General features: G+C 45.0%; 1 protein-coding gene across 3 annotated transcripts in view; it reads left to right on the forward strand.

The window, feature by feature from the left end:
* The window catches only part of BEND3 (BEN domain containing 3), a 32,691-nt gene extending 10,958 nt beyond the window's left edge, over nucleotides 1-21,733 (forward strand). For all 3 annotated transcript variants that reach the window (XM_074333358.2, XM_019735076.3, XM_074333359.2), the window contains exons 2-4: nucleotides 2,260-2,307; nucleotides 3,326-3,531; nucleotides 15,366-21,733. In XM_074333358.2, the coding sequence (XP_074189459.1) occupies nucleotides 2,271-2,307; nucleotides 3,326-3,531; nucleotides 15,366-17,612 (2,490 nt within the window). In that variant the 5' untranslated portion in view covers nucleotides 2,260-2,270 and the 3' untranslated portion in view covers nucleotides 17,613-21,733. The remainder of the gene's footprint in view (nucleotides 1-2,259; nucleotides 2,308-3,325; nucleotides 3,532-15,365) is intronic.
* The last annotated feature ends 5,005 nt before the right edge of the window (nucleotides 21,734-26,738 follow it).

The raw sequence follows: 26,738 nt of genomic DNA on the forward strand, positions 1-26,738 counted from the left end.
AATGTTAGATGACCATACCATCCTTGCTCAGCACTTTTGCTTCTGTCTGCTGTGTTTTTTCATCAACTCTTGTTTTCTAGGATTCACTCGTCCTTTAAATGCTTTCTACTCAGCCAGAGTCTTTGTGGTTTTTCTTTCACCGTGACCCTTTTTCACTCCAAATAAAACATCCACCATCTCCTCCCTTGCCCACCCTTTCTCTCCAGAGTGTAATTTGTTTTGTACACTGTACCCTCTCCACCAGCCCTTTTCTCACTCTCCCCATCTGTTCTGCTGCTGCTCACCTCTGCCCTGGCTTTGAAGGAATGAGTTATGTGACCGTGTGGCGGGTTTCCAAGGGCAGTTGCCACATTCGGGCCTTCAGGTGAAGCTGGAAGTGCATCTCCTTGAGAGGCCCCCGGACTGGGCTGGGAATCAGAAGGCCTGAAATTCTGCCCGATGTTGGTCAATCCTCCTTTCCAAAACACAGTTACAGGTTTCCCAGGCCATGCACATGGGAAAGTCCCACCTGCCTGCCTATGCTGCGCCCCCAGAGACACCGCGGTCAGATAACATGAGGTTTATTTGCCTGGAATACAATGGAAATTGTATTTGCTAGAATTCACCTCTGATGAAATAGTTCTTGGACTATTGAAGTTGACTTATTTTATATTTTCCCTCATTATCACTTTGTGCATTATCTTCTTCAGGTAGGGGATAATCCGGTAAATAGGAATTATTTTTAGTGTAATTTCAGCTTCAAATAAATCTTACGTTTTCTTATCCATTTCTCTGAAAATTAGAAATACAGGGATGAAGAGAATTGTGCCTGTTATATAGTTATTGTGACCCACTGAGAATAGTGCATCACGTCATAAGCACTGTGTGAGTGGTGCTGTTACTAGTGAGTGGGGAAGTCGTCCTGTGCGTGGGTCACCCAGACTCTCCCTCTGCCCGCCCCACCCCTCTACACTCCACTCGCCCATCTCAGACGGGGCCACACACCATTTCACAGGTGCTCCGTCAGTGGTTTACTGCGCTTTGGAGATGGCATCCCTCTTCCTCATAGAAATTTCTTGAGATTCTGCTTAGTCCTGTTCTCCTGTGATCCTTAACCAAAATGGGACTCAGTATTTGCAGTTCTTTTCATCAGTGTGGGAACCACAAATCCTTAATGTCATTAGTAAAGGCTGTCACGTGTATTTTCTAATGATACTACCTCATTTATGCTTCATACTAGTTACAGACATGCTGTTCTATCACTTGAGGCATCTCAAAGACTTAATAGTGCTTTTAATCACGGTGTCCATTTCATTCCAGTTGGGAAAATAGGAGTCAGGGGCCAGCTCTGTACTGGACCCTGTAACCCATACAGGGCAGCTTCCACCCTGCCTGCCTCCTTCCTTCATCAATAAAAAGAAGGGTTTGGACCAGACTGTGGAGCTCGAGAGCTTTAAAAACCCACAGTGCGTCTTTCTCTAAAAGAGAAAGTTGTTTGTGAAGGAAGGGTTAGACCAGCACCATCCAATAAAAATATAATGCAAGCCACAGATGTTATTTTAAATTTTCTAATAACCACAGTAGAAGAGGTGAAATTAATTTTAATAAAGTAATTTATTTAGCCCAATAAATCCAAAATACTAACATTTCAACATGTAATCAGTGTAAGAATTATTAGTGAGATATTTTACATTCCTTTTTGCTATGCTAAGTCTTTGAAATCCAGAGTGTATATTTTACACTCAGAGCATGTCTTCATTTAAACTAGCCACATTGCCAGACCTCAGTCGCTATATGACTCGTGGCTACCGTCGTGGGGAGCACAGGTCCCTTCAGACCACCAGGAGTCAGAAGACCTCAGCTCAGGTCCACAGGATCCATAGCTTCCGACCTTGGTCAGCCTTTTCATTTCTGTGGCTGGCATTTATAAAGCAGAGGCTAACAGATCATTCAAACTTTGGGGTCTTTACAAAAGATTATCTTCTCATATAACGTTCCTCTAGCTCTGTAAGTGTCTCTCAGTTGAAGCTGTAAGACATGTTCTACCCACATAAAGTCTTGGAGAAGTGCTCCCAGCAGGTGCACAGAAGGCCTGGCTGCTTTGAGCAACTGCAAGCAAGAAGAGGATGCGATTTTCCATGATGCCGCAGAGCAGTGTCAGCTTAACCTTGTGTTACAGGGAGCCAGGGTAGGAAGGGGAAGGGAATTTCTCATGGGTAGGGAAAAGTAAGAAATGAATCAAGCAATAAATCAAGACTTTGTCTTTGTCTTTTCATTTAGTGGAATAGAAGATGAACTCAACTGAATTCAGTGAAGATGTAGAAGAAGGTAAAAAAAACAAAACTTATTAAAAATTATTTTTTTAGGTTAAAATGTGTATTTAATGGCCATTCCATCAAAATCAAGCAGAATCATATTTCAAAAGTATTATATGTATGTGTATATGTGTGTGTATATATGTGTATATGTATATTACTTTAAGGTGCATTTTCAAGTTTAATTTGGGCTTCATTTCTTCTTGGCTGCTTGAGGTTTTGTTGAAGATAAAATTAACATAGAACATTCTGAGGTTGATAGCCTCTCATACATTGGAAGACAAGATCCTAACAATACAGTGTATCTTGGCTACATTGGAAATTTGAAAAGCCATGTGTAATTTCAGAAAACTTAATACCAGTCATGAAAAACACTTTCAACATAAAATTTAGGCACTCTATACTTTGGAATAGCCACATAATATTCCAACAAGACTATTAATGCACTTTTTGACTACATCTACTCAAAGATAATTCTCAATTAAAATCTATACTTATTAAATATTTTAAGTTAGAGCCCATTATATTGTGATAATCACTGTGAACCAATTAAAATTATTTTTAATTTAATATTTTTATTGGGTCATACATTCACATGGTTCAAAAATATGAAAATATACAAAATGAAAAACAATGGATGAAAAGTCTCCCACCCCTGGTTCTCATCCCCCTGCACCCACACATCTGTTATAAGTATCTTATGTATCTTTCCAGAGGTCTTTTTTTAAAAGCATCATTAAAAAGATAGTATTTGTTTCTCTCCCTCCATCTCCTCCTCCCCACTCACCCCCCACCACCACAGTTTTAAACAAAATGTTCTTGGAACATGGTTTTATTGTACAGCATTAGTGTGGTAAGATAAATATTGCTTGCTTGGAAGGCAGAGTTTTATTGTGACTCGGCTTTATTATCTGAGTGGTAGTGTCAAAGGGCGGTCCACAAACAACCCGTCGCTCAGGGACCCACGCCGATCTCCCAGCCCCAGCCGCGCAGTGTTCCTCCCGCTGAGCCCTGTCTCTTCTCTGCCACAGTTGTGAAAAATAACACTGTGAAGGTGGAGACCGAGACTGAAGATGCGGCACTGGACTGCTCAGTGAATTCCAGGTCTTCAGAGAAACACCCTCTGGAGAGCGTCTTCATCACCCTGCAGGACTCCAGCAAGCGAAAGCAGCCGAGTAGCAGCGAGGGCCAGCCGGACTCTGCCCCCAGCGTGAAGAGGCGGCGGCTGATTCCTGAGGTGAGGTCCCAGCCCCTTCCGTGTCTGCTTGGTTCCTAACCCTCTGTCTGATGAGACGCTGAATCTCTCTGCTCGTGGGATCTGGGCAACTCGAACCCCTGGGGATGAGAAAGCTCTCATTTCAGCTGTCCCATCTCTGGCTTGAGTGTCTAAGAAGTGCCCTTAACTGGAATCTTGTCTGTGTCTGGATTCATTATGGGGGAAGGGGTCTTGATAAGCACCAGCTTTTGAGTTCTTTGTTTGGCTGTGCTCTACAGGGAAAGAGCTTGTTCATGGCAAACCTATATTCTACATGGTACACGCTTCACGTAGATTCCTGGGAAAGGGGAGGGTTAGCAGGTCTTTTCCTAAATCAAATCCATCTTTTATATCAATGAGGGGAGCTTGTTCCCTGAAGAAACTCTTCAGTGCATCTTTTGTCAAGTGGGGAATTTTTCTGTATCATAACTGTTACCCCTAAGTTACCTGTTTTATGAATTTGATTTATTTCTTAGTTACCTGCTGGTTATATTAAACTTTGCTGAATTCTGAGAGAGATAGAAAATGGAACTGACATAGTGGCCCCCTCTAGTAGCCTATAGTCCAGATGGGAAATCAGACATGCGCACAAACAGTGAAGACTGAGGAGAGGGGGGTGGCTTTGGGAGACGAAGAGATGGCGGCCTGGGGTGCCAAGTCAGTGAGCCTCCCCGGGGACTAGCAGATTACACCTTAACCTCTTAAAACTCTTGGAACATTTTCTCAAGCTCTCCAACCCAGCCCCCCACCCCCCTCCTCTCTCTGGGGGACCCAGAGAGGCATTTCAACTTCTCCCTGTCTGTTCAAGAGCCTCCGTTTTTCAAGGGTCATTATCATTAACCAGAACATATCAGCCTGAGCCTCTTTTGGTTGTTATTAGTTCACTTTAACTCACCTCTGTTAGATGCCAGGGCAGATCTAAATAAGTTGGGAATTTTGGGGTTTTAGAGACTTAGTGAGTCTTCAATAAGTGAAAACTGTCCTTTAATTAGCAAAATGATAAGTTAAGATTTTCACCAGAATTTAAATATACATGTTTACATTCCATGCTAATAAGGACTAATCTGCATTCCACATCGTGAAACATTGAGTGATGCACTTATTTATTTGGGTTTTTTTTTCCCCTCAAACAGCTTTATTGACATATAATTCACATACTATGTACAATTCACCAATTTAAATTGTACAGTTCAGTGGTTTTTCATATATTCACAGAATTGTTCAACCATCACCACAGTAAATTTTAGAACGTTTTCATCACCCCACAAAGAAATCGTATACCCGCTAGCAGTCACTCCCCATTCACCCCTCCTCTAGCTCCTGAAAGCCACTAATCTACTTTCTGTCTCTATGGTTTGCCTATCCCAAACATTTCTTATAAATAGAATCATACAATATGTGGCCTTTTGTGTCTGCTTCTTTCATTTTGCATAATGTTTTCACGGTTCATCTATGCCGTAGCATGTATCGGTCCGTCTATTCCTTTTTACGGCCAAATAATACTCCATTGTGTGAATATACCTTTTTTTTTTTTTTATCCACTCATCAGTTTATGGACCTTTGGGTTGCTCCACTTTTAGAGCCATACATTTTTAAAATTCTATAATGCCCAGGGAAAAAGTTGAATTTTTTTATACCTATGTGAACATTTTTTATAAAGGATTGATTAGAAATATCTCACCCATGACTCTGGCTGCCTAAACCATCCACTTGTTGCATACCTTGTGACAAGGGAGAAAGTTTCATTTGTGGGTGAGGTTTCCAGTGCAGTAAATAGTGTCTGCAGGTTAAAGCTCAGATTCCCAACTGTTGAGATACCTGCTGTGGTAAATGAAAGCTACCAGTTGGTTAGAATAGCTTCTTTGAAAAGCATTTAACCATTCGCTTTTTCTTATGTTTTACTTTAAACCATAATTTATTATCCTTTGCCCTAATGGTTGATATTTAGATGTTTCCACTTTAGTATTATTACAAATAATGCCACAGGGACCATCCATATACATAAACCTAGTGCCTGTCTGTGAGTGGTTTTATGGGTTAGACTCCTAGAGGTTAGTCTGGAAGTGTTGAGAAGTTTGAGAGGCAGTATGTTAAGTTCCTAAAGAAACTCTTGAAAATATTTTCTTCTGTGTGTCATCTGCTTATGATCAATCCTACAAACTCCTTCCAGTATGCGAGTAAAGCCAGAGTTCAAAGAGTGGAACATGAAGTTGAGTGTATTGATGTACTTTTGCTATTGACAAACTTCCCCGCTCCACTTAAAAAAAAAAAAAGAGAAAAAAACTTAGCCACTTCAAGCAACCACTGTTTTATTTATTCACAGTTTGGTAGGCCAGCTAGTGGAGGTTCTGATTTGGCCTGACATGGTTGGGGCTGAGTCTGGGATGACCTCATTCCCGTTTCAGAGGTCTCCCCTGGGCTGGTGGGATGACTGCAGCTTCCCTTTATGCACTTTCCCATCCTCTAGGGGGCTAGTGCAGGCTTGTTCATGTGACATGGAAGAGTTCCTGGGAGCAAGAGGGCGAGCTCTGGAGTGCAAACACTTCTCAGGCCTCTGCTTGCATCACATTTGCTAAGGCCCAATGGTCAAAGCAAGTCATATGGCCAAACCTAGACCCAGAGGATGGAAAGATAGACTCCATCCCTGATGGTAAGAGCAACAAAGTCACATTGCAAAGAGGCTTTCACACAGGATGGGGGAACTAGTGTGGCTGTTTTTAATAGTCCACCCCAGTAAGAAACAACACGCTCTTGCATCAAGAAGGGATTCTGACCATGTGGAGCCTGGGTGGTAGCCTTTGGGGACAGCCCGAGGTGGCCCTGCTGCCTCAATGCGCAAATGGTGTCACTCTTTATCCCTTCATTCACTACATTTTTGTTGTCCCAGCATCACAGAGAAGGGAGCACCTTCATATTCTTGGGGACAGAAAGGGAAGAAGGTTCTCATGATTTGTGTTTTAGTTGAATCCTTCAGTATGTGAAGCAAGTCCGAAAAGATCTGGCACTGGGCTGGCTGGCACTCCACCCGAGGTTCGTGGAGGGGATTGCCCACATGTCACATGAATGATGTGACGGTTTTGAATGCTCCTCTTGATCTGGTGGGGCCGGAGCTTCTGGCGTCATCCAGGAATTCTGACATGTTCAGAGAAAAGGGAACCAAAATGTATTTAAATATTACTGAGATGACTGGTGCAATTTACATATTCTAATTGGTCACATATGTTTACTTTTCAGTGTATTGGCTACAGTTCCAACCCATTAGATTTTGGAAAGGAAAAGACATGTTTAATCCTGGTTTTTATTTTGGGTGTTTTATTAGCTTTGTTCATTTTCATAGTATATAGAAAGTGAGCTTGATATCCCTGCTCCCCTTCCTGTTCTGTAAAAAGAATGTGTGTAAGTTTAATTATTTTGAAATTCTTGAGCTCCTTGTAGAAAGGTGTCATGTGATTTCAAGGCAGTATTTCCTTTTACAGTTTGTATAAGTTGATGTGTCGGTAAATCAGTAGCCTCTGAACCCTGGGGATTTCAGAACAATCCATGAAATTATAGAATATGTTGATTTTTCAAAATGGTACTAGTTCTAATTCAGAATGAATAGCCCTTTATTCTTCTCCCCCTGAATTTTCTGTGATCCTTGTTACCTATGTGGTGGCAGGAGTGGAGGCGGAGACGGGGAGTATATGCGGCTTTTTAAAGCACTTTCATCGCAGGGTGAGACCAGAGGAACCGGGAGGCTGAAGCAAGCAATAATCAAAAAAGGTGGAAAGGAAGTGCATTAACAGTTATTGAGTGCCTACTCAACAAATAGCACCATTCCATGTTTCATTTAATCCATGTAAGAAACCGACGATGAGAGAATCAATATCTTCACCAGACAAGCAAACCTCAGGCGTGTAAGTTAACACGTTGCGTGTGGCGGGGTTTAAATCCCTCATACCCCTCTGTTCCGGCAGGTTTTTAAAAGAAACTACTTTAAAATGCACTCTTCTCTTTAAAGCATAAATGCTTCTATGTCATTTATTATTTTTCTATGGAATTTTTTAGGATTTACTCACCTATGATGTTAGTAATCCCTCCTGGTGTGATACTGCAGAAAGCAGCTTCCTTTGTTATTAACGAAACACAAATAATTCAATAAAATGTGCAAAGTAAAAAGAGTCAACAGTAAAAACGAGAATTCTCGTTATCCGTCCTTAACGCATGGCTCAGGAAAAAACGAAGATTCTCGTGATCCGTACGCAACGTGTTAAAAAAGAGCGCCAGGATGCCATGGGGCACCTTGTTCTTGGTGCAAGGTATCTGGATGGATTGGCACACTCAGCTCCCTGCTCCACGTCCAGGGAGGTGAGCCCCACCTGCTCTGATCCAGCTCATAGGGCTAGTAAATACCAGAATGAGCTTAGACTCTGGAGTCAAATAAAGGGGCAGTTCACCGTGGGGCTTTTGGCCACTTATGTGACCTCTCAGATTCCTCCCTGGTGAGGCGGGGTGGTACTGCTCACCTGACTGTGTGGGTCACTGAGATGCCAGTGAAAGGAGCCCAGCACAGGGCTGCCTCATGTCTGCCTTCAGAAGGTTGACTTACTGCCCCAGCCCTCGTCTGCAACTCCCACCCCTGTGGTCAGTATTCAGCTGCCTCCTCCCATATATATCAGAATGAAGATGACATGGAGTTACCAAGCGAAGCCATCTGACGCCCTCTAGTTTGAGCACCGCTGAAGTCAGAACTTAGACCACCCTTCACCATTTTCTCCTAACCCCGAGGGAAGCGGGGAGGGTTTGAGTGGGAGCCCTGGTGCTCACGGTTCAGACTCGGATCAGTGCTGACGACTTATTTATGAGTGACATCTAGTACAATACTAAGAAGAAAAATAAAACCCTCAAAAAATCTAACAAAAGGCTGTATAAAGACTTAATTGGCACCTCCACTGGAAAAGCCTTCATAGCCAAACACAGCAGATGTGGAAGGTGAGCAGCCAACATTTTCATTGGTAATAATCTTTTTGTTCTTGGAAGTGGGGGCGATATTCAGGAGCTTCAGGAGCTGTATGCCCGGCAAAAGTTAGCTTTGCTCTCCTGGGGCTTTTTGTTTCTTTGTTTATTTTTAATCCTAAAGTGTCACTGTGGTTTGTTTTTCAATTAGAGAACAGAAATGCCATCTTGTTCATTCAGTGCAAATGTACTAAACACCTCCTAAGTGTCAGTTACTGGATACCAGATGGAGATGCATAATAGTTTCCACAACAACCATAGCAGATAGGTGCGATGGCCATTCCCATTTTCCTGAGGCTCAGGAAGCCGGCTCCATTCAGAGCTATACACTGAAACACCCTGGTGGCCCTAAGGGCTGGGAGGTACTTGTAAGATGCTGTGAGGAGCCTTTGCGAAGTCCTGCCCTGATGTTTTGCCAGCTCTTCTTATCTTTTTCTTCTCCCTGCCGTTATCCTTGCTGTATCTCCCCAGATTCTTATTTTCTCAGGCATGATAGCACATTCTTCATCCTCTCCACACACGGTTGGCAGTGTAAGAATGACCCAGAAGGTAAAAGCCACGAGGGCATAGACTGTTGGGCTTCTTCCCGTGTGCCCATGGCTTTGCACAGTGTCTCCTGGATGATGACCACTCAGTAATATTTGTTGGCTGGCTCTGGGTGGTAGTAAGCTCCTCCAACCCTTACTGCTGACTACCTATGGTCATTTGATGGTGATGATGATGATGATGAAAAATTTTTTTTGAAAATGAAAAAGGTAAGCATCACCCCTGCCTCGATTATTTGGAGGAGGTGGTGTTTCGCATGGTCTGCCGTTGATGCTATATTAATTCTCAACTCCCTATTCTCAAAGACGTGCTGCTTCCTTGGTGTTCCAGTTTGCTGACTCCCTGGGCACCGTTTAGCTACTCCTCATTCATTGAACTGAATTCAGTGACTGCTGTTGATTTGGAGTCCTGAGGAAGATGTGTAGTCCTTGGAGGATCTCCCTGGGACCCAATCTCTGGGATGTCGCTGGGCACGGACACATGGAATTTCTCCTAAATAGTCTGCTTACCCCTCACTTATAACCCAACACCAACCTCTTTTTGTTCAAATTCTCCAGCTGAGAGATTGGGGCATTCCCTCTTGAGTCTAAGGGTGCTGGTGGTGAATGAAATGCCCTGATCAAACCCAGGATAGATGCTGGCGCAGCAGAGTTCCCATATGGTTGGAAGATGAGCCTCGGAGACTCGGGAATGGTGTCAGCCAGACACCCAGTGCCAAGTAGCACAGATTTAAAGATTTCTTGATACTCCTAGACAGCTGAGCAGAGATTTTATCAGCAGCAGCAAATGAAGCCAGCTCATCGTCGGCTTGGCAGCATTTGTGGAATTAATTGAAGCACTGAGTTGACAGGGCACCAGTGTGGGGATATCTAAGAACTTTTCTCTTTGGTTCTGGTGTTGTGTTTTGTGTTGAATTGTGTATCCAAGGTCTCTGGGAGTGAGGAATGTTGCCCTCTGCTGGGACTTTAACTTAATTTTTTTATTGAAGCCGCTTAGCCAAAAATGTTTCTATTGATGGCAGTGTTTCTAACATGCTTGGTAGAAACTGACATATTTTTATTAATGAGGCTGAATATGGAGAGTCATAGAGGGGATTTCCAGTTCCCATATACTCAGGCCTCCTGCCTGCTGTGGGAAGGTGGGGGAGTCAGAGGACTTCTGTTTGTTGTTGGTATTCAGACTATTCACCCAGAAACTTTTCCTCGTACTCTACTTTCCAGCTGGGGATGAATTAGGACAGATCTCCCTCTACAACACGTACTCTTGCTGCCTGGCCTGTGAGTTTCTGGTGAGCTCTTTGCACAGAATCCTTTTTAAAATATTAGTGGGATCACTTGTAAAGCAAAGGCCCCTTTTCTAAAATCACTACTAATGCAGTTATGATTTCTTTAATGATTGGCATTACAAATTAAAATTTCTCTATATTGATAAAACCTCGTGGAAATTTCATGATCCCACGGGACCTCCTAATTGTTTTGGTGTAATAGAATTTAATGGTGAATAAGTTATTAAAAACCTAATTTACAGTCTATAGGGATTAGCAAGTGAGGCACTTTGAATTTATTTTGGCAGTGCTTTTCAACAGTGATCCAGAGTCAAACCTATGTTATAGAGAAATACAGCTCACATATATGGATTTATAAGTATGTAGATGCACACAGAGAAATGACACAAAACTATGTGCAGTGCACTCTGGTATTTTCTATTCTATTTTCTTTTTTTTCTTCCTTCCTGTCTCTTTTTTTTTCTTTCGTACTTCCTCCTTCCCTCCCTCTTTCTTCTTATGCTACTCATGATACATCGAATCAGTTTCTCCATTTACTAATGATGACCCGCCGTCCTAAACACACTGCATTAGGGATAAATTTTCAACTATCTTTATTCTTTTCTCCAAGTTTCTGGTGTGTGTGTGTGTGTGTGTGTGTGTGTGTTGGGGTGGAGGGGTTTCCTTCCTCCCTTCCTTTCTTCCTTCCTTCTTCCCTCCCTCCCTAATCCTCTGCTTTCTGTCAGATAGCAGAACAAAAGAACTTGTAAAGAGCCTAAAACCCTACCTTCAGCTCAGTCATCCTGTCGTCCTCCCCTGCCTCCAGCCTTTAGGGCAAACACCTCTAAGACGAGCCTACTAGGAGTCCCTTACCCGGCTGCCGGTGCTGTACGAACGTCCTCTTGTTGACTGGTTGAGAGTAATTACAACTAGTTTTATAAAAGGCCCAAAGTATTGCTTCTGCTCTGGCTTGGGAACATCATTATTTAACACATTGTTTGTGGGAAACGAGTAAACTCATCATATCACCTCTAGTTGGAACCGGCAAAAATTTTGCAAAGTAAATAAAGAGAGACCTCTTTTTAAACTAAAACACTGAAAGTTTCATAGAAAAATATCAAATAGATCGAAAGATAGGAATATTTTATGGAAAGTCTAATTTTGGCAAGAAAATGTCAGAAAAGCCCCACGTTACGACACGATTTGGCGGGAAAATGCCCACTTACAAATTAATAATAATCATATTGTGATAAATATTAAGTACTTAACTATGATCAGACATGGCTCAGTGCTTTATATGCATTATTTCATTAAGTTCTCAAAACCGCCCTAAGACAGGTACCGTTATTTATCTCTGAGTTACACTCAGAAAGCTGAGATCTAAAAGGTCACATAATGTGACCAAGGTCACACAGAGGACAACCTGATGGTTGAGCTGAGCTCTTACCCACTCCTTTCATCTCTACACTCGTTATTCATGAAGCGAGTGGCCTGTCTGAACAGCTCCTCTTTCTTTTTTAAAAAATTATTGTTATTATTTTTTTAACTTTTTATTTTAAGTGTGTTTTTCCAGGACCCATCAGCTCCAAGTCAAGTAGTTGTTTCAATCTAGTTGTGGAGGGCGCAGCTCACAGTGGCCCATGTGGGGATCGAACCAGCAACCTTGTTAAGAGCACCAGGCTCTTAACCAACTGAGCTAACCGGCCGCCCCTGATAAGTTTTGACATGTGCATATCAGTGAAGCCATCACCATGACCAACATAAACATACCCATCAACCACTACCTTTAAAGTTTCCTTGTGCCTCTTTGCATCCTCCCTGTACCCCCAGGTAACCACTAGGTAAATTTGCATTTTCTAGAACTTTATGTGAATGGGATCATACAGTGTGGCCTCTTGTTTGTCTAGCTTCTTTTAGCATAGTTACTTTGAGATTCATCATGAATACCATGTGTCAGCTCTATTTCTGAGTAGTATTTTGTTGTACAAAAATAATAGTTTATATACTGGTTAATAAAAATTCGGGGTGTCTCCAGTTTGGGGCTATTTACAGATAGGTCTGTCATGAACATTTGCTTAGAAGTCTTTATATGATCCCGTGCTTTCATTTTGCTTGGTAAATAAATACCTAGGAATGGAATATCTGGATAATATGGTCCGTGTATGTTTAACTTTTTTAGAAAGTACCAACAATTTTCCAAAGTGGTTGTACCATTTTATATCCCCACCAGCAATGTATAAGAATTCCAGTTCCGGGGCGGCCTGATGGCTCAGGTGGTTGGCGCGCCATGTTCCTAATGCTGAGATCACCGGTTCGATTCCCACATGGGCCAGTGAGCTATGCCCTCTACAGCTAAGACTGTGAACAATGGTCTCCCTGGTTGAGCAGCTGGAGGTTGGCGTAAATTGCCGTGGGCTGCCGAGTGCTGCTGCGGTCTGCCGTGTGCCCCTATCAGTGGCCGGTGGCTAGCGTGAGTGGTCGGCAGCCAGCGTGAGTGGCCGACCGACAACTGGCGACCGACTGCCTCAGCCAGGGGGGAGCGCAAGGCTCATAATAGCAGCATGGACCAGGGAGCTGTGCCCTACACAGCTAGACTGAGAAACAACGGCTTGAACCGGAGTCGGGTGGGGGAGGTGGAAGAAGGAGGAAAAAAAAAAGAATTCCAGTTCCTTCACATCGTCTCCAACACTCACTATTGTCTGTATTTTTTATTATACCCATTCTAGTAGAGTTGATATAACCAAATCTCACTGTGGTTTTAATTTGCATGTTATTAGAAGCATCTTTTCATGTGCTTATGTGCCATATATATATCTTTGAAGTGGCAGTTGAAATAATTAATTGGGTTGTATGTTGTTATTGTGTTTTAAGAGTTGTTGAAGCATTCTGGATCCAAGTCCTTTATCAAATAAATAATTTGCCAGTATTTTCTTCCAGTCTGGGCTTGTTTTTCCTTCGTTTAATAGTGTCCTTCAAAGAGCAGAAGTTTTTAATTTTGATGAAGTCCAGTTTATCTGTTTGTTCTCTTATGGATCATACTGGTAGTATTGTATCTAAGAAATATTTGCCTAAACCAAGGTTTCAAAGGATTTCTCTTATGTTTTTTTCTAGAAGTGTTAGGATTTTAAGTTAGGTTTTATATATAGGTCCACAATCCATTTTGAGTTCATTTTTGTATATGGAACATGGTGGGATGAACCAACATCATATGTCGAAAAGATTATCCTTCCTCCACTAAATTAATTGCCTTTGAATGTGGAAAATCACCTGTCCGTATATATGTAAATAAGCCCCTTAAAATGTGCAGGGCCTGGCTATAGAGAAAACTACTGATGAAGCAATGAAAGTAGTGAGAACTCTGGGTTCCCAAAGGTCAGGGCGATTGCTGTCCATGGAGCTTGGAGTCAAGCATTGAGGTCCTTAAAGGGTATCTTTTGTTTGTTTTGTTTTGTTTTTGTTGTTGTTTTGTGTTTTTTTAATTAGTTTATTGGGGTGACAATTGTTAGTAAATTACATAGATTCAGGTGTACAATTCTGTACTACATCATCTATATATCACATTGTATTTTTACCACCCAGAGTCAGTTCTCTTTCTGTCACCATATATTTGATCCCCTTTACCCTCATCTACCATTCCCCTCCCCCCTTACCCTCTGGTAACCCCTAAACTAGTGTCTATGCCTTTGAATTTTTGTTTCTTCATTTGTTTGTCTTGTTCTTTTATTTTTTCAGTTTCATGTACCACAAATCAGTGAAATCATATGGTTCTCTTACTTTTTCTGACTTATTTCGCTTAGCATTATAATCTCAAGATCCGTCCATGTTGTCGCAAATGGTACTATATCATCTTTTCTTGTGGCCGAATAGTATTCCATTGTGTGTATATATATATATACACCACAACTTCTTTATCCATTCATCTATCGAAGGACACTGTGGTTGTTTCCATGTCTTGGCCACCGTAAATAAAGCTTCAGTGAACATTGGAGAACATATGTCTTTATGGATATTTTCAGATTTTTTGGGTAGATACCCAGGAGAGGGATTGCTGGGTCTAAAGGGTATCTTGAGCTTCCCTGGGAGTCCAGCAATAATGGACTTGCGGAGTATACCTTCCTTGGGCGAATTGAGGAACCCATCCCTGAAATTATTTTTGGTGGGGCTAAGTTCTTTCACAGACCTCTGTTAATACCCTACCTAGATGCATAGGAGACACGTTAATTCATTACGTACAGTGGGTGCCTCAAGACAGTGTAGCTTAATTCTTTCCTGGAATTCTGGTTGAGAAGGGCTGCTGGACCGACAAGGAGACCACGATTTAGAAACCTGGGAGGCTCATCACTTCCCGGAATTTCACAATTCCAGGAAAGGTCTGGGCTAGTCCTTTCCCAATCAGAGATAAGACGTGATTCTAGGCAGTGGTAGAGTTGGCAGCACACTGCCACTGTCGAGACCCTGTGCTGTGCCCAACACTGTGCATCTCGGTTGTCCCGATGGAGACACCTATTCTAGAACCTGCAGACCTGAGGACACGCTGCTGCCTTCTGGAACTGCTGTAGGCAGGAGTCATTATCCCTGTCAGTTGAACAGTTGAGCAGTTGAGGCCGGGTCAGTGGGGTGAGCTGCCCATGGCAGGGCTGCCACAGGAGCTCCTCGTGTTCCTGTGGTCTCTCTCCCATCCCTAGCAGAGCTCTCACCCAATCTTGCCAGCATCTGTGCTTGGACTCCTGTTGGGCCCTCTGGGCAGGAAATGCAGCGCTGGTGTCCTGCTGGAATTTAAAGTCTTCGGGTCTAGCCCGAGCCTCTCCGGAAGTAGAGCAAACAGGTTTGGCACTGGGATGTGGGTTTGTATTCATGGTGTGTTCCTGGATGGGCAGAGTGACTCTGGGGCATAGGAAGCAGTTCCCCACATGCTCTCGCTTTTGACCTTGGTCCCTCTGTGTGTGTGACACAGACCCGTGTTGAGTGTTGTAAATCAGAACAGCCCCCTAACAGACGTTTTGTTTTCCAGGCGCTCCTTGCAGGCATGAGGAACCGGGAGAACAGCTCGCCCTGCCAGGGCAACGGGGAGCAGGCCAGCAGGGGCAAGAACTTGGTCAGTGTGTGGCCTAGCGAGGAGGAGCCCTGCAATGACGTGGCCACCCCGTCCTACAAGAAGCCTCTGTATGGCATCTCGCACAAGATCATGGAGAAGAAGAACCCTCCTGCAGGGGATTTGCTCAGCACCTACGAGCTCTTGGAGAAGGCGAACCCCAGCAACAGCCCCTCACCGCTTCGGCTCCTGAACGAGCCACAGAAGCGGGAGTGTGGCAGTGCGGCCACAGCCACCGACGGCGACCCTAACATCTACTTTCTGATCCAGAAGATGTTCTACATGCTCAACACACTCTCCTCAAACATGTCCCAGCTGCACAGCAAGGTGGACCTGCTGTCCCTGGAAGTGAGCCGCATCAAGAAGCAGGTGAGCCCCACCGAGATGGTGGCCAAGTTCCAGCCGCCCCCTGAGTACCAGCTCACAGCCGCCGAGCTCAAGCAGATCGTAGACCAGAGCCTGTCGGGTGGGGACCTGGCCTGCCGCCTGCTGGTGCAGCTCTTCCCCGAGCTCTTCAGCGACGTGGACTTTTCCCGTGGCTGCAGTGCCTGCGGCTTTGCGGCCAAGCGGAAGCTGGAGTCGCTGCATCTGCAGCTCATCCGCAACTACGTGGAGGTCTACTACCCCTCGGTGAAGGACACAGCGGTGTGGCAGGCCGAGTGCCTGCCACAGCTGAATGACTTCTTCAGCCGCTTCTGGGCCCAGCGGGAAATGGAGGACAGCCAGCCGGGGGGCCAAGTGGCCAGCTTCTTTGAGACGGAGCAGGTAGACCCTGGCCACTTCTTGGACAACAAAGACCAGGAGGAGGCCCTGTCCCTTGACCGGAGCAGCACCATCGCCTCGGACCATGTGGTCGACACACAGGACCTCACCGAGTTCCTGGACGAAGCCTCGTCACCTGGAGAGTTTGCCGTCTTCCTTCTGCACCGGCTCTTCCCGGAGCTCTTTGACCACCGGAAGCTGGGTGAGCAGTACAGCTGCTACGGGGACAGTGGCAAGCAGGAGCTGGACCCGCAGCGGCTGCAGATCATCCGCAACTACACAGAGATCTACTTCCCCGACATGCAGGAGGAGGAGGCCTGGCTGCAGCAGTGCGCCCAGCGCATCAACGATGAGCTCGAGGGCCTGGGGCCGGATGGGGGCAGCGAAGGTGAACCCCCGCGGGATGACTGCTATGACTCCTCCAGCCTGCCCGACGACATCTCCGTGGTCAAGGTGGAGGACAGCTTCGAGGGTGAGCGGCCGGGCCGGCGGTCCAAGAAGATCTGGCTGGTGCCCATCGACTTTGACAAGCTGGATATCCCGCAGCCTGACTTCGAGGTACCGGGCGCCGACTGCCTGCTCAGCAAGGAGCAGCTTCGCAGCATCTACGAGAGCAGCCTGTCTATAGGCAACTTCGCCTCACGCCTGCTGGTGCATCTCTTCCCCGAGCTCTTCACCCATGAGAACCTGCGGAAGCAGTACAACTGCAGTGGCTCCCTGGGCAAGAAGCAGCTGGACCCATCCCGCATCAAGCTCATTCGCCACTACGTGCAGCTGCTCTACCCCCGGGCCAAGAATGACCGTGTCTGGACGCTGGAGTTTGTGGGCAAATTGGACGAGCGCTGCCGGCGCCGGGACACGGAGCAGAGGCGCTCCTACCAGCAGCAGCGCAAGGTCCACGTGCCAGGCCCCGAGTGCAGAGACCTGGCAAACTATGCAATCAACCCCGAGCGGTTCCGAGAGGAATTTGAGGGGCCCCCGCTGCCCCCCGAAAGAAGCAGCAAGGACTTCTGCAAGATCCCTCTGGATGAGCTGGTGGTTCCCTCGCCCGATTTCCCGGTGCCTTCGCCGTACCTGCTGTCAGACAAGGAGGTGCGCGAGATCGTGCAGCAGAGCCTCTCGGTGGGCAACTTCGCCGCCCGCCTCCTCGTCAGGCTCTTCCCCGAACTCTTCACGGCGGAGAATCTCCGGCTGCAGTACAACCACTCCGGGGCCTGCAACAAGAAGCAGCTGGACCCCACGCGGCTCAGGCTCATCCGCCACTATGTGGAGGCAGTCTACCCCGTAGAGAAGATGGAGGAGGTGTGGCACTATGAATGTATCCCCAGCATCGATGAACGGTGCCGCCGCCCCAACAGGAAAAAATGTGACATCCTGAAGAAAGCCAAGAAAGTGGAGAAGTGATGGGCAGCCTGGGGCCTGAGCCTTTCGGAGCGTGTGTACGGTACCCACAGACATGCACCTTAGTGGGGAGTGGCTTACTACTTTTGCACACATACACACCCACCCAACCACAAGCAGGAAGCCTTGCCTTTGGTCTCTCCTACTTCCGACTTTTGTCCTGAGTTCCCCCTGGTGCAGATGGTTTGGGGAGGGCTGAGATGTGAGGGCAGAGAAGCCTCAGGAGAGGGGGTTCTCTCTCCTGGTCTGTGTCCTCTCCTTCCCCTCAATTTGAAATGCAAATGCAGTAGCTCTCTTGGTCCTCTTCCCACATTTTACATCTAACATTTTTATCAATTTTTTCTAATTAAAAAGAAACCCTTTTTAAGAAAGATCATTGGGCTCTTTGGGGGCCGTTTTACTTAGAAAAAAATTCTTTTACGTATTTGAGGTGAAGTACTGTAAAATGACTTCAGTTGCTGGGATTCCTTTTTAAGGTGGTTTCAGATTTATGAAATGTTTAGAAGTGCCATGTTCATGCATGATAGCTAATAATAGCTTCAGGTAGCATAGACTGATTTTACTGACCTTGTCTTTTACATCTGATTTTGAAAGAGTCAAGATGTCCCTTGGATGGCAGTGGAGGGGATGGAATAGTGTGGCATTGTGACCACGGTCGCATTCTCCCTCCTACTGTAGCGCCGAGGCAAGGGGCTTACTCACAGCCTGGCCTGTGCGTCGTTGCTTCGTGCTCTCGGCAGAATGTTGTGCTCTCTCTCTGTAGACAAGAACACTGGATGATGATGGTGATATGCTGATGATGCTGATGCTGATGATGATATGAATGTAGATAGACGTGGAAACACGTTTGCAATGTCATTTGCGCTGTGTCCTTCCACTGCCCCTTCCCTCTCCATACAAGGATGCTGGTTGGAGGGGCAGACAGACACGTTTCCCTGGTAAACAGCGTGTGTGGATAACTGGTTCCATGTTTGATTGAAGGATGGGTCCCTGTGTGCTCACCAAGAACTGTTTACTTTCTGTGTGTGTATTTGTACAAAATCCAGGTCTGAGAGCTGTGTGGGGACTTCACCACCCCTCAGGGGTAGCTGCTCCAGTCCGTGTTCCTCAGGGCCGGCTCACACCCTCAGGCCCACTTGAGGATATCTGGTATTGGAAGGACACAGGTCATGTCAAATGGGGCGCCCATGTCCCTTCCCAGGGTCCAGTCAGAGCTTTCCACTCAGACACCCGAGAAGTACATTCAATTTGTCATGAATGCACTGTGTTCCAACCCCTAGAAGGTCCTGCTGTCCTACATCTGGCTGGTCCCTTGGCCTCGGGATGACATATCTCTTCTCTCCCCACTGGCTGGGAAAGTCAAACTGCTTCAGGCCAGTGGCATATTCTCCAGGAGTTCCAACCATGACATTTCCTAACAGTTGAAGTCCTTAAAAACTTCACCTACCGACTTTGGGGGCCAAATGCCTAAGAGGCAAAGGAAAGGAATTCAAACAATGCATTATACCAGAAACCTGGAAAATGAATGAATCACACAGGATAGTCATAAAACCCGCGTGGCTTAGTATTTTGCTACCTTAAAAATGCAGAAATAATAGAAACAATCTGTGAATTATCTTTATACAGCTGATAAGGACTTCAGTTCTGGTGGCTGTATGACATAATTTTGCCTGCACCTATCTAGCAGGCTTTATATGTATATATACATATATACGTATATGTATATATATATATATGTACATATATATATATATATAAGACAGGATTTTGAGCAATGTAAACTTGGTGGTCTAACTTTAGTAAATTTGCTTTTAAATGTCATTTACAGATTATTTCTGTTGAAACTGCAGACCTAAATTATTGAAATCTAGAAATGCACAGGGACGTAATGACTCACCCATCCACACGCACACACACATTTCTTATTAAAAAACTGAAGTGAGATGAAGGGGACCTATGTGACTCAGTTCAACCTCTTTGTGCCTGGAAAGAAGGGACTGGAGCAGCCAGGAGCTCACTTTTCTGCCCCCTACCTGGGTCTTTCTCTATGCCTTAGTCTGTCTAACACACAAATGCACACACACGTGCACACATGTGCACACACATGCACACACATGCCCTACCCAAAGATGGCAGTGGTACTTGCCTCCTGGCCCTGCTGGCTGGAGGGTGCCGTGGAATTTGTTCTGGTCTCTAGGATGACTCCAAGAGGATTCCAAGCCATGTGAAAATTGCCCTGCTTTCTAGATGGTGGAATGTGACCCTGCAACTTTAGAAGCACAATCATTTATTAATAATTTTTTAAAATCCTATCTACCCACATTAAAGAAATCATCAGTTTCTGGGTTCTAGGAGTGAAATATGTCTCTATAACCCAGAGCATGTTCAATTTTTTGGAAACCTTATTTTGGTGGTTTCCTTAATACTTTTCTTGTGTAGGGCTTCTTCCTCCCACATCTTAGAGTCTCTTTCAGTGGAGAGAGGTGGACATACTCTGGGAGCTGTTTCCTGTGCCTCCGGACTGGCTCCTCAGGAAACGCCTGCAGGTCCCGTGTCTGTCTGTCTGTCTGTACGGTGTCCTCAGTTCTCCAGCCATACGGGGGTTCCAGGGGCAGTTTTGTACATGAAGCAATAGAAGTACAAAATACTTATTTTTTTTCAAAATTCAGTAATATCCATCAAATTTCCATAAAATCTGTTGGCAAATCTCTTCCCCCTCCCCATCTAAATTCTTTGGTTTTCACTTATTTTATTTTATTTTATTTTATTTTATTTTTGTCCTTGTATCTGGAGGACTAAAGACTAGCACAGACACATTCTGATGTTAAGTAAAATAGCAGGTCACAATAGGTGGTAGTGTCCCTCATTTTCTGTGTTAGTAAGTTTTAAAAGAATGTATAAGATAGTCATGAATGTACTGTGTTCTAATCCTGCTTCAGTTCACTTTGGCTGTGTCTACGTGACAGACATTTGACAGGGAATAAAGTCATGTCTGGTGTCATGGGCGTTAGTTAGTGTGCCCCTCCCCATTCAGTCTTGACCCTGGACCTTTTAAGTTGGGGGGGGGGGTACCATGTCAGCAGCAATCATCAACCAACCAATGGGATCTACTAGTGGTGAATGGATTAGCTCTTTAAAGGGTAAGAGTTACTGGCCTGACCACACCACAGCATGGCCACGGGGGTTCCTGTAGAGATGGCCTCAGTTTCCACCTTTCCTCACAAATATTTGCTTCTTGCCTGATTGGGGGGAGGGGGTGTCTCAAGACCCCTGATTGGAGCTCATTGAGCTCTTACCCTGCCTGATAGACCATATGAAACTGGGTTAGGGGCCAAGCGGCTGTGACTGCCATTGGGAAATCCTTGCCTCACGTAGATCCAGCCTTAATGTTTTTCTGACATCCCAGTGATAGCAGCCCCTGCACAAAGTGGATATCAGAGTTCATACTGTGAGAGGACAAAATAATGAGAATAGTTTTACCAAAGATAATGAACTATCACATAATGTCTGCATTTTACCATTGATTTGAGTGCATCCTTAGAAAACTGAATGTAACAAAAACCCAGGACATTTTCGGAAATTGTATGCTCTATAGCAAGTTTGTGTGAATTTTTATACAAGCACTGTTTTATGAGTTATATAAAATGTTATAAAAATAGAAAAAATCTGTCTCGTAACATCTTCTTTTCTTAAGGCAGAGAGGTCGCTCAGAACCTGTCTTGGTGTATTTGTCTTTCCGTGTGGCCCCCTCCCGCGTTCCCAGGGGAGGGCAGGAACACTCCAGGGGCACCTCAGCGCCTCAGGCCTCCTCACTCTGGGTATCAGGGCTACAGCTCACAGGATTTCAGTTTGTCACAGCTGAATGACTGAGAAGTTGACAAACAAATCCTAGCTCATTTCTACACCAACCGCTTCCTGGCCACACAGTGGGAGGTGCGTGTGACCTTTTCTTACGTTTCCTCGTCATCTGTGCCAGACCCTCCGTGCCTGCTGCCAAGCTAGCAGAGCTTCATTTCACACTCTCTTTTGGAGCAAAGCTAACATGAACTGATAACAAAAGGCTGCAGATGTTTTCTCACCTCTTTGGCTAATTATACACCATTGACTTTAAATACTATTGCATAGTAAAAATAATGTCTCAGGCTGTCAGAGAAATGTTTTTGTTTGGTCCAAGTGTCACTATATAAAGAAAGTTGTGGCTTGTCATTGAGCACTTTTCCTGCAGCAAGTGCCTGCTCAGTTGTGAGTCCTGACACCTCTGTGCTTTGAGCCTCCTGCAGGTTAGGGCTGGTTTGGGGCTGGAGCCCCAAATACTAGGTCCACAAGCAAATTTAATCAAGACTTGAAGGAAAGCTAAATGCTTTAAGCCCCTTCTGGCTGTAAGTATCTTTGTTTTCTACCAAAAAGAAAATTCACAGAGAAATTCAATATATGTGAGGTAACTTATAAAATCTAGTTCTCAGAGATAAGAACTCACCAAATTCAAGAACACACCAAATTCCTTTCCATAATCCCTGGAATGGTGAGATGCAGTGGACTCTTAAGGGAGCTTCCAGATAAATCTAACATGCCCTGGCCAGTCATGGGAAAGGAGTGAACATTTATTAGGTTGGTGCAAAAGTAATTGTGGTTGCAATTATTTTTAACCTTCTAAACCACAATCACTTTTGCACCACCCTAATAGTTCCTGTTCCTTATAATGGCACCTAACATTCATTGAGTATATACCATGTGCCAGGCATACTGCTAAGAGCTATACCTGGGTCATCTCTTGCAATCCTCTCAAAAGGCCTGTGAACTAAGTTCTATATGTTAAAAAAAGCTAAGTTCCTGGGGCGGATGGATGGCTTCGGTTGGTTAGAGCACGAGCTCGCAACAACAAGGTTGCGGGTTCGATCCTCTCATGGGATGGTGGGCTCTGCCCCCTATAACTAAAGATCGAAAACAGCAACTGGACTTGGAGCTGAGCTGTGCCCTCCACAATTAGATTGAAGGACAATGACTTGGAGTTGATGGGCCCTGAAGAAACACACTGTTCCCCAATATTCCCCAATTAAAAAAAAAAAAAGCTAAGGCCCTGAATAGAGTTAATGCCATCTCATTTAATTTTTATAAAACTTACTATCTGTTTTGTGTAAGGAAAGAGAGAGAAGTAGTTTTATTGCCCAAGTTCACACAGCTCGCAAATTGCAGTGTCAAGATTTGAACCCAGGTTGTCTCTGCTGCACCATACCGTCTCAGCTAAACCTCCCGAACCACAGTGCACAAAGATTCAGATCCCAATGTGATGTCCTTTCACTCACATCCTCAGTTTGTCTGGTGTGCTGGTTTTAGAATTGCCCTGGGTGAAATAATTGTGGCAATTGTGGACAAACGTGTTCTGCTAATAGTAAACGTTTTGAGATTGTGAAAGGAACTGCGTGGATCACATTCCGCAAGAGCAGAGCCTGAGACTGAGGTTCTTGTGCAATTGATGGAGGGCACGATGTCAGGAGGAGCGAGAGGAAAGCAGGATGGGGTCAGGGGAGGCTACAGCAACCGCATGGCCTCCACTGCAGTGTAGCTTCATTCCCACCCACTGAACTAGAATATGAATCACTCGGCAGACTTAGTTCCAGTTGAGGCAAAAGGGCCGGTTGATCATTGTGTGGGGTGTTGCCCAGGGGAAGAGAGTGAGGGGCCTGACAGGGGGGCTCCCTTTGGCCAAGGTAAGTGCCCCAGATGGACCGCTGTGTGTGGGTAGCTGGCCCCCAACAGCTAGGGGATGGGCGCCCTGGTAACGGGCATCTGGGTCGGGCTCTATCAGCATCCACTAGGGGCAGAACCACCAGAGGGCAAGTTAAAACCAGATGGCTGGGCCCCATTCCCCAGAGGTTCTGCTTCAGCAGGACTGGGGTGGGGCCTAAGAATTTGCATTCCCAAGTGACACTGGTGCTGATGTTTGGGGGAGGGTGCGCTCAGAACCACTGGACATCACTAACTTTACAAAATTTGCCATGAATATCTGTGTACATACAGAAACTGAAGGCTTAGCACTTTCCTGATTTTTAGAACTAGATCTGAGTTGACAGAAGTGGTTTCCTGTTGTGTTCAAATAAAACTGACTCCTTCTTAACTAGTGGTAAACTAAATCTTAGCTTGTAGGTCAGTGGGAAGAGGCAAGTTTACACATGCTTCAGCATCACAGCTTCGGGGCACCAACCAAATGTGATGGCTTTTCCAGAACATTTCTGCATGGGGAAGCATGTCTGTTGACTTGAAGGAGTAAGAATGCATTTGTTCTTCTAGAGTTTGTGGTCCAGATGGTGAACGGTGTCCCTGGCAGAGGTTGAAAGCATGTAATGCCACAGTCCCTCCTTCCAGAAGCTCCAGCAGTGTGACAGCTGTGTATTCAGAAGTGACAGTGGGTCCCTAAATTACATGGAGTTCTGTTTTTCATAAGAGCTCCCATTTTCTGAGCTCCTGTAATGAGTCAGGAATGTGCTAGGGACCTGACAAGCATTGTTTCATTTAATCCTCACAGAAACCCTGTGGGGTAGGTATTTTTATCCCCCATTTTACAGAAGGGGGTGCTTCCAGACTTAAGGGACTTGGTCAGATCATAGCAACTAGCAGACCTGGGGGCCTCTAATGATGACGAAGCTGACTCCACGCGTGCTGTTGATTTCCGTGCCACCACTTGTGTAGCTGTGCTTAGCAAACTTTTTCGTCTCTATCTAGTGGTCCCCCGCCATGTAACTTGGGGTTTTGCAGACTGTCCACAGTCCAAACTTCAGGGACTGTCCAAGTGAGAGTGTTTGACACAGGAAATCTTTCAGTGCCACAGGAAATAAAACAAGGACTGCAGAAAGCATCATCACCTCTAAATGAAATTCATTCAGCAATAGTGTTTGTAACACCTGCTATCTCCTGGGCACCATTCCTTGATTCTATTATAACTAGTCCCAACCTCATTAGTTGGTCGTGAAGAAGCCTGCTTTAGCTTGGGGAGAAGGTTCTGATGGTAAACGGCACAGAACCTGACAACTCTTGCCTGAAACACATTTTCAAGATGCATGTGGGTACAAGCAGACCGGTGGCTCCTCCCCTCCGTGCAGACCACTGAAGCCGTCCCAAATGTGACAGCGTGGCCCTGGGGCCTGAGGCACACATGCAGGAAGGACTACAGTTCCTCTCTCCTGTTTCAGACTCAAACACAGTTGCTAAGTATGCTGTGAGTGCTGGCTGCAGAACTCAATCACCCTGGTCTTTCTGGGGTTCGGTTCCTGCTATATCTGACCCAAGGTTATAATCTCATCTCCTTCTTGGGTTTGACAAGCCAAAATCCTAGCACAAGCACATTTCCAAGCGTGAGGAGGCATATACTTCAGCTTGTGTTAGGCCCATGGTGGTGGGTGGGTGCCTTCTCTTCAGGTTATTAATACTGGCTGTGTTGCTTAGATCCAGAGTTGGCTGCTATCATTTTAGCCTCAACTTTATCTGTCTCAGAATCGAGAGTTAAGGGATTTCCCCTACAATCATAAAGACAATTCTCTACACGTATTGTGGGGAAGTATCTAATAGTGTCTAATCCCTCCGAGTCAGGCTCCAGAAATGGGTATCACCATTCCAGACCTCTAAACAGAAATTGCCTATTTTAGATACTTGGCTGTTCTACCCTGATTGCAGTCTTTGGGGCTTCATTTGTCTGACTTGGGGAAGCCTTTCCACCATTAAGAATAAAGTCCTTGGGCCGGCCCGGTGGCTCAGGCGGTTAGAGCTCCATGCTTCTAACTCCAAAGGCTGTCGGTTCGATTCCCACATGGGACAGTGGGCTCTCAACCACAAGGTTGCCAGTTTAATTCCTCGACTCCCGCAAGGGATGGTGGGCAGCGCCCCCTGCAACTATGATTGAACATGGCACCTTGAGCTGAGCTGCCGCTGAGCTCCTGGATGGCTCAGTTGGTTGGAGTTCGTCCTCTCAACCACAAGGTTGCTGGTTCGACTCCCGCAAGGGATGGTGGGCTGTGCCCCCTGCAACTAGAAAACGGCAACTGGACCAGGAGCAAAGCTGCGCCCTCCACAACTAAGACTGAAAGGACAACAACTTGAAGCTGAACGGCACCCTCCACAACTAAGATTGAAAGGACAACTTGACTTGGATAAAAAGGCCTGGAAGTGCACACTGTTCCCCAATAAAGACCTGTACCCTTCCCCAATAAAATCTTTAAAAAAAAAAAAAAAAAAAAAAAAGAATAAAGTCCTGGAATGGAAGGCCCACTGAGTGCAGGTGACATCTCAACAAAGGAATCAAGAAGTACATCATGAGTGATCCATGTCCTCAAGACCTTGCAAAATTGTAGACTTTCACCATCCTGTTTTTTTTTTAAAAAAGGTTTTAATTAAAATATAGCTAACATAAAATATTATACTAGTTTCAGGAGTACATAATAGTTATTCAACATTTATAGACCTAAAGAAGTGATCACCATGAGAAGTCCAGCAACCATCCGACACTGTACCACGCTATCACAATATTATTGATTATATTCCGAATACTGTACATTACATTCCTATGACTTACTTGTTTTATACCTGGAAATTTGAACCTCTTATTCTCCTTCACCTTCCCCCCCTTTAAAAATTTTTCAATTACAGTTGACATTCAATATTATTTTATATTAATTTCAGGTGTACAGCACAGTGGGTAGACATTTACATAATTTAAGAAGTGATCCCCCTGAGTAGCATAGTACCCACCTAGCACTATACATAGTTATTACCATATTATTGACTATATTCCCTATGCTTTACATCCAAATAACTATTTTGTAACTACCAATTTGTACTTCTCAATGCCTTCACCTTTTTCACCTTGGCCCCCAAACCCTCCCATCTATCACCCCAATAAATCTAGTGCCCATCTGACACCATACATAGTTATTACATGATTGACTATATTCCTTATGCTATACCCTACATCCCCATGACTACATTGTAACAATTTGTACTTCTTAATCCCTTCCCCTTTTTCACCCACTCCCAACTCCCCTCCCGTCTCACAACCATCAAAATGTTCTCTGTACCTATGAGTTTGTTTCTGTTTTATTTTGTTCTTTAGATTCCACATATAAGTGAAATCACATTGCA

This window comes from Rhinolophus sinicus, chromosome 2, assembly GCF_057876585.1.
Source record: "Rhinolophus sinicus isolate RSI-liver-muscle chromosome 2, RSI-T2T, whole genome shotgun sequence".
In the NCBI taxonomy this organism is placed as follows: Eukaryota; Metazoa; Chordata; class Mammalia; order Chiroptera; family Rhinolophidae; genus Rhinolophus; species Rhinolophus sinicus.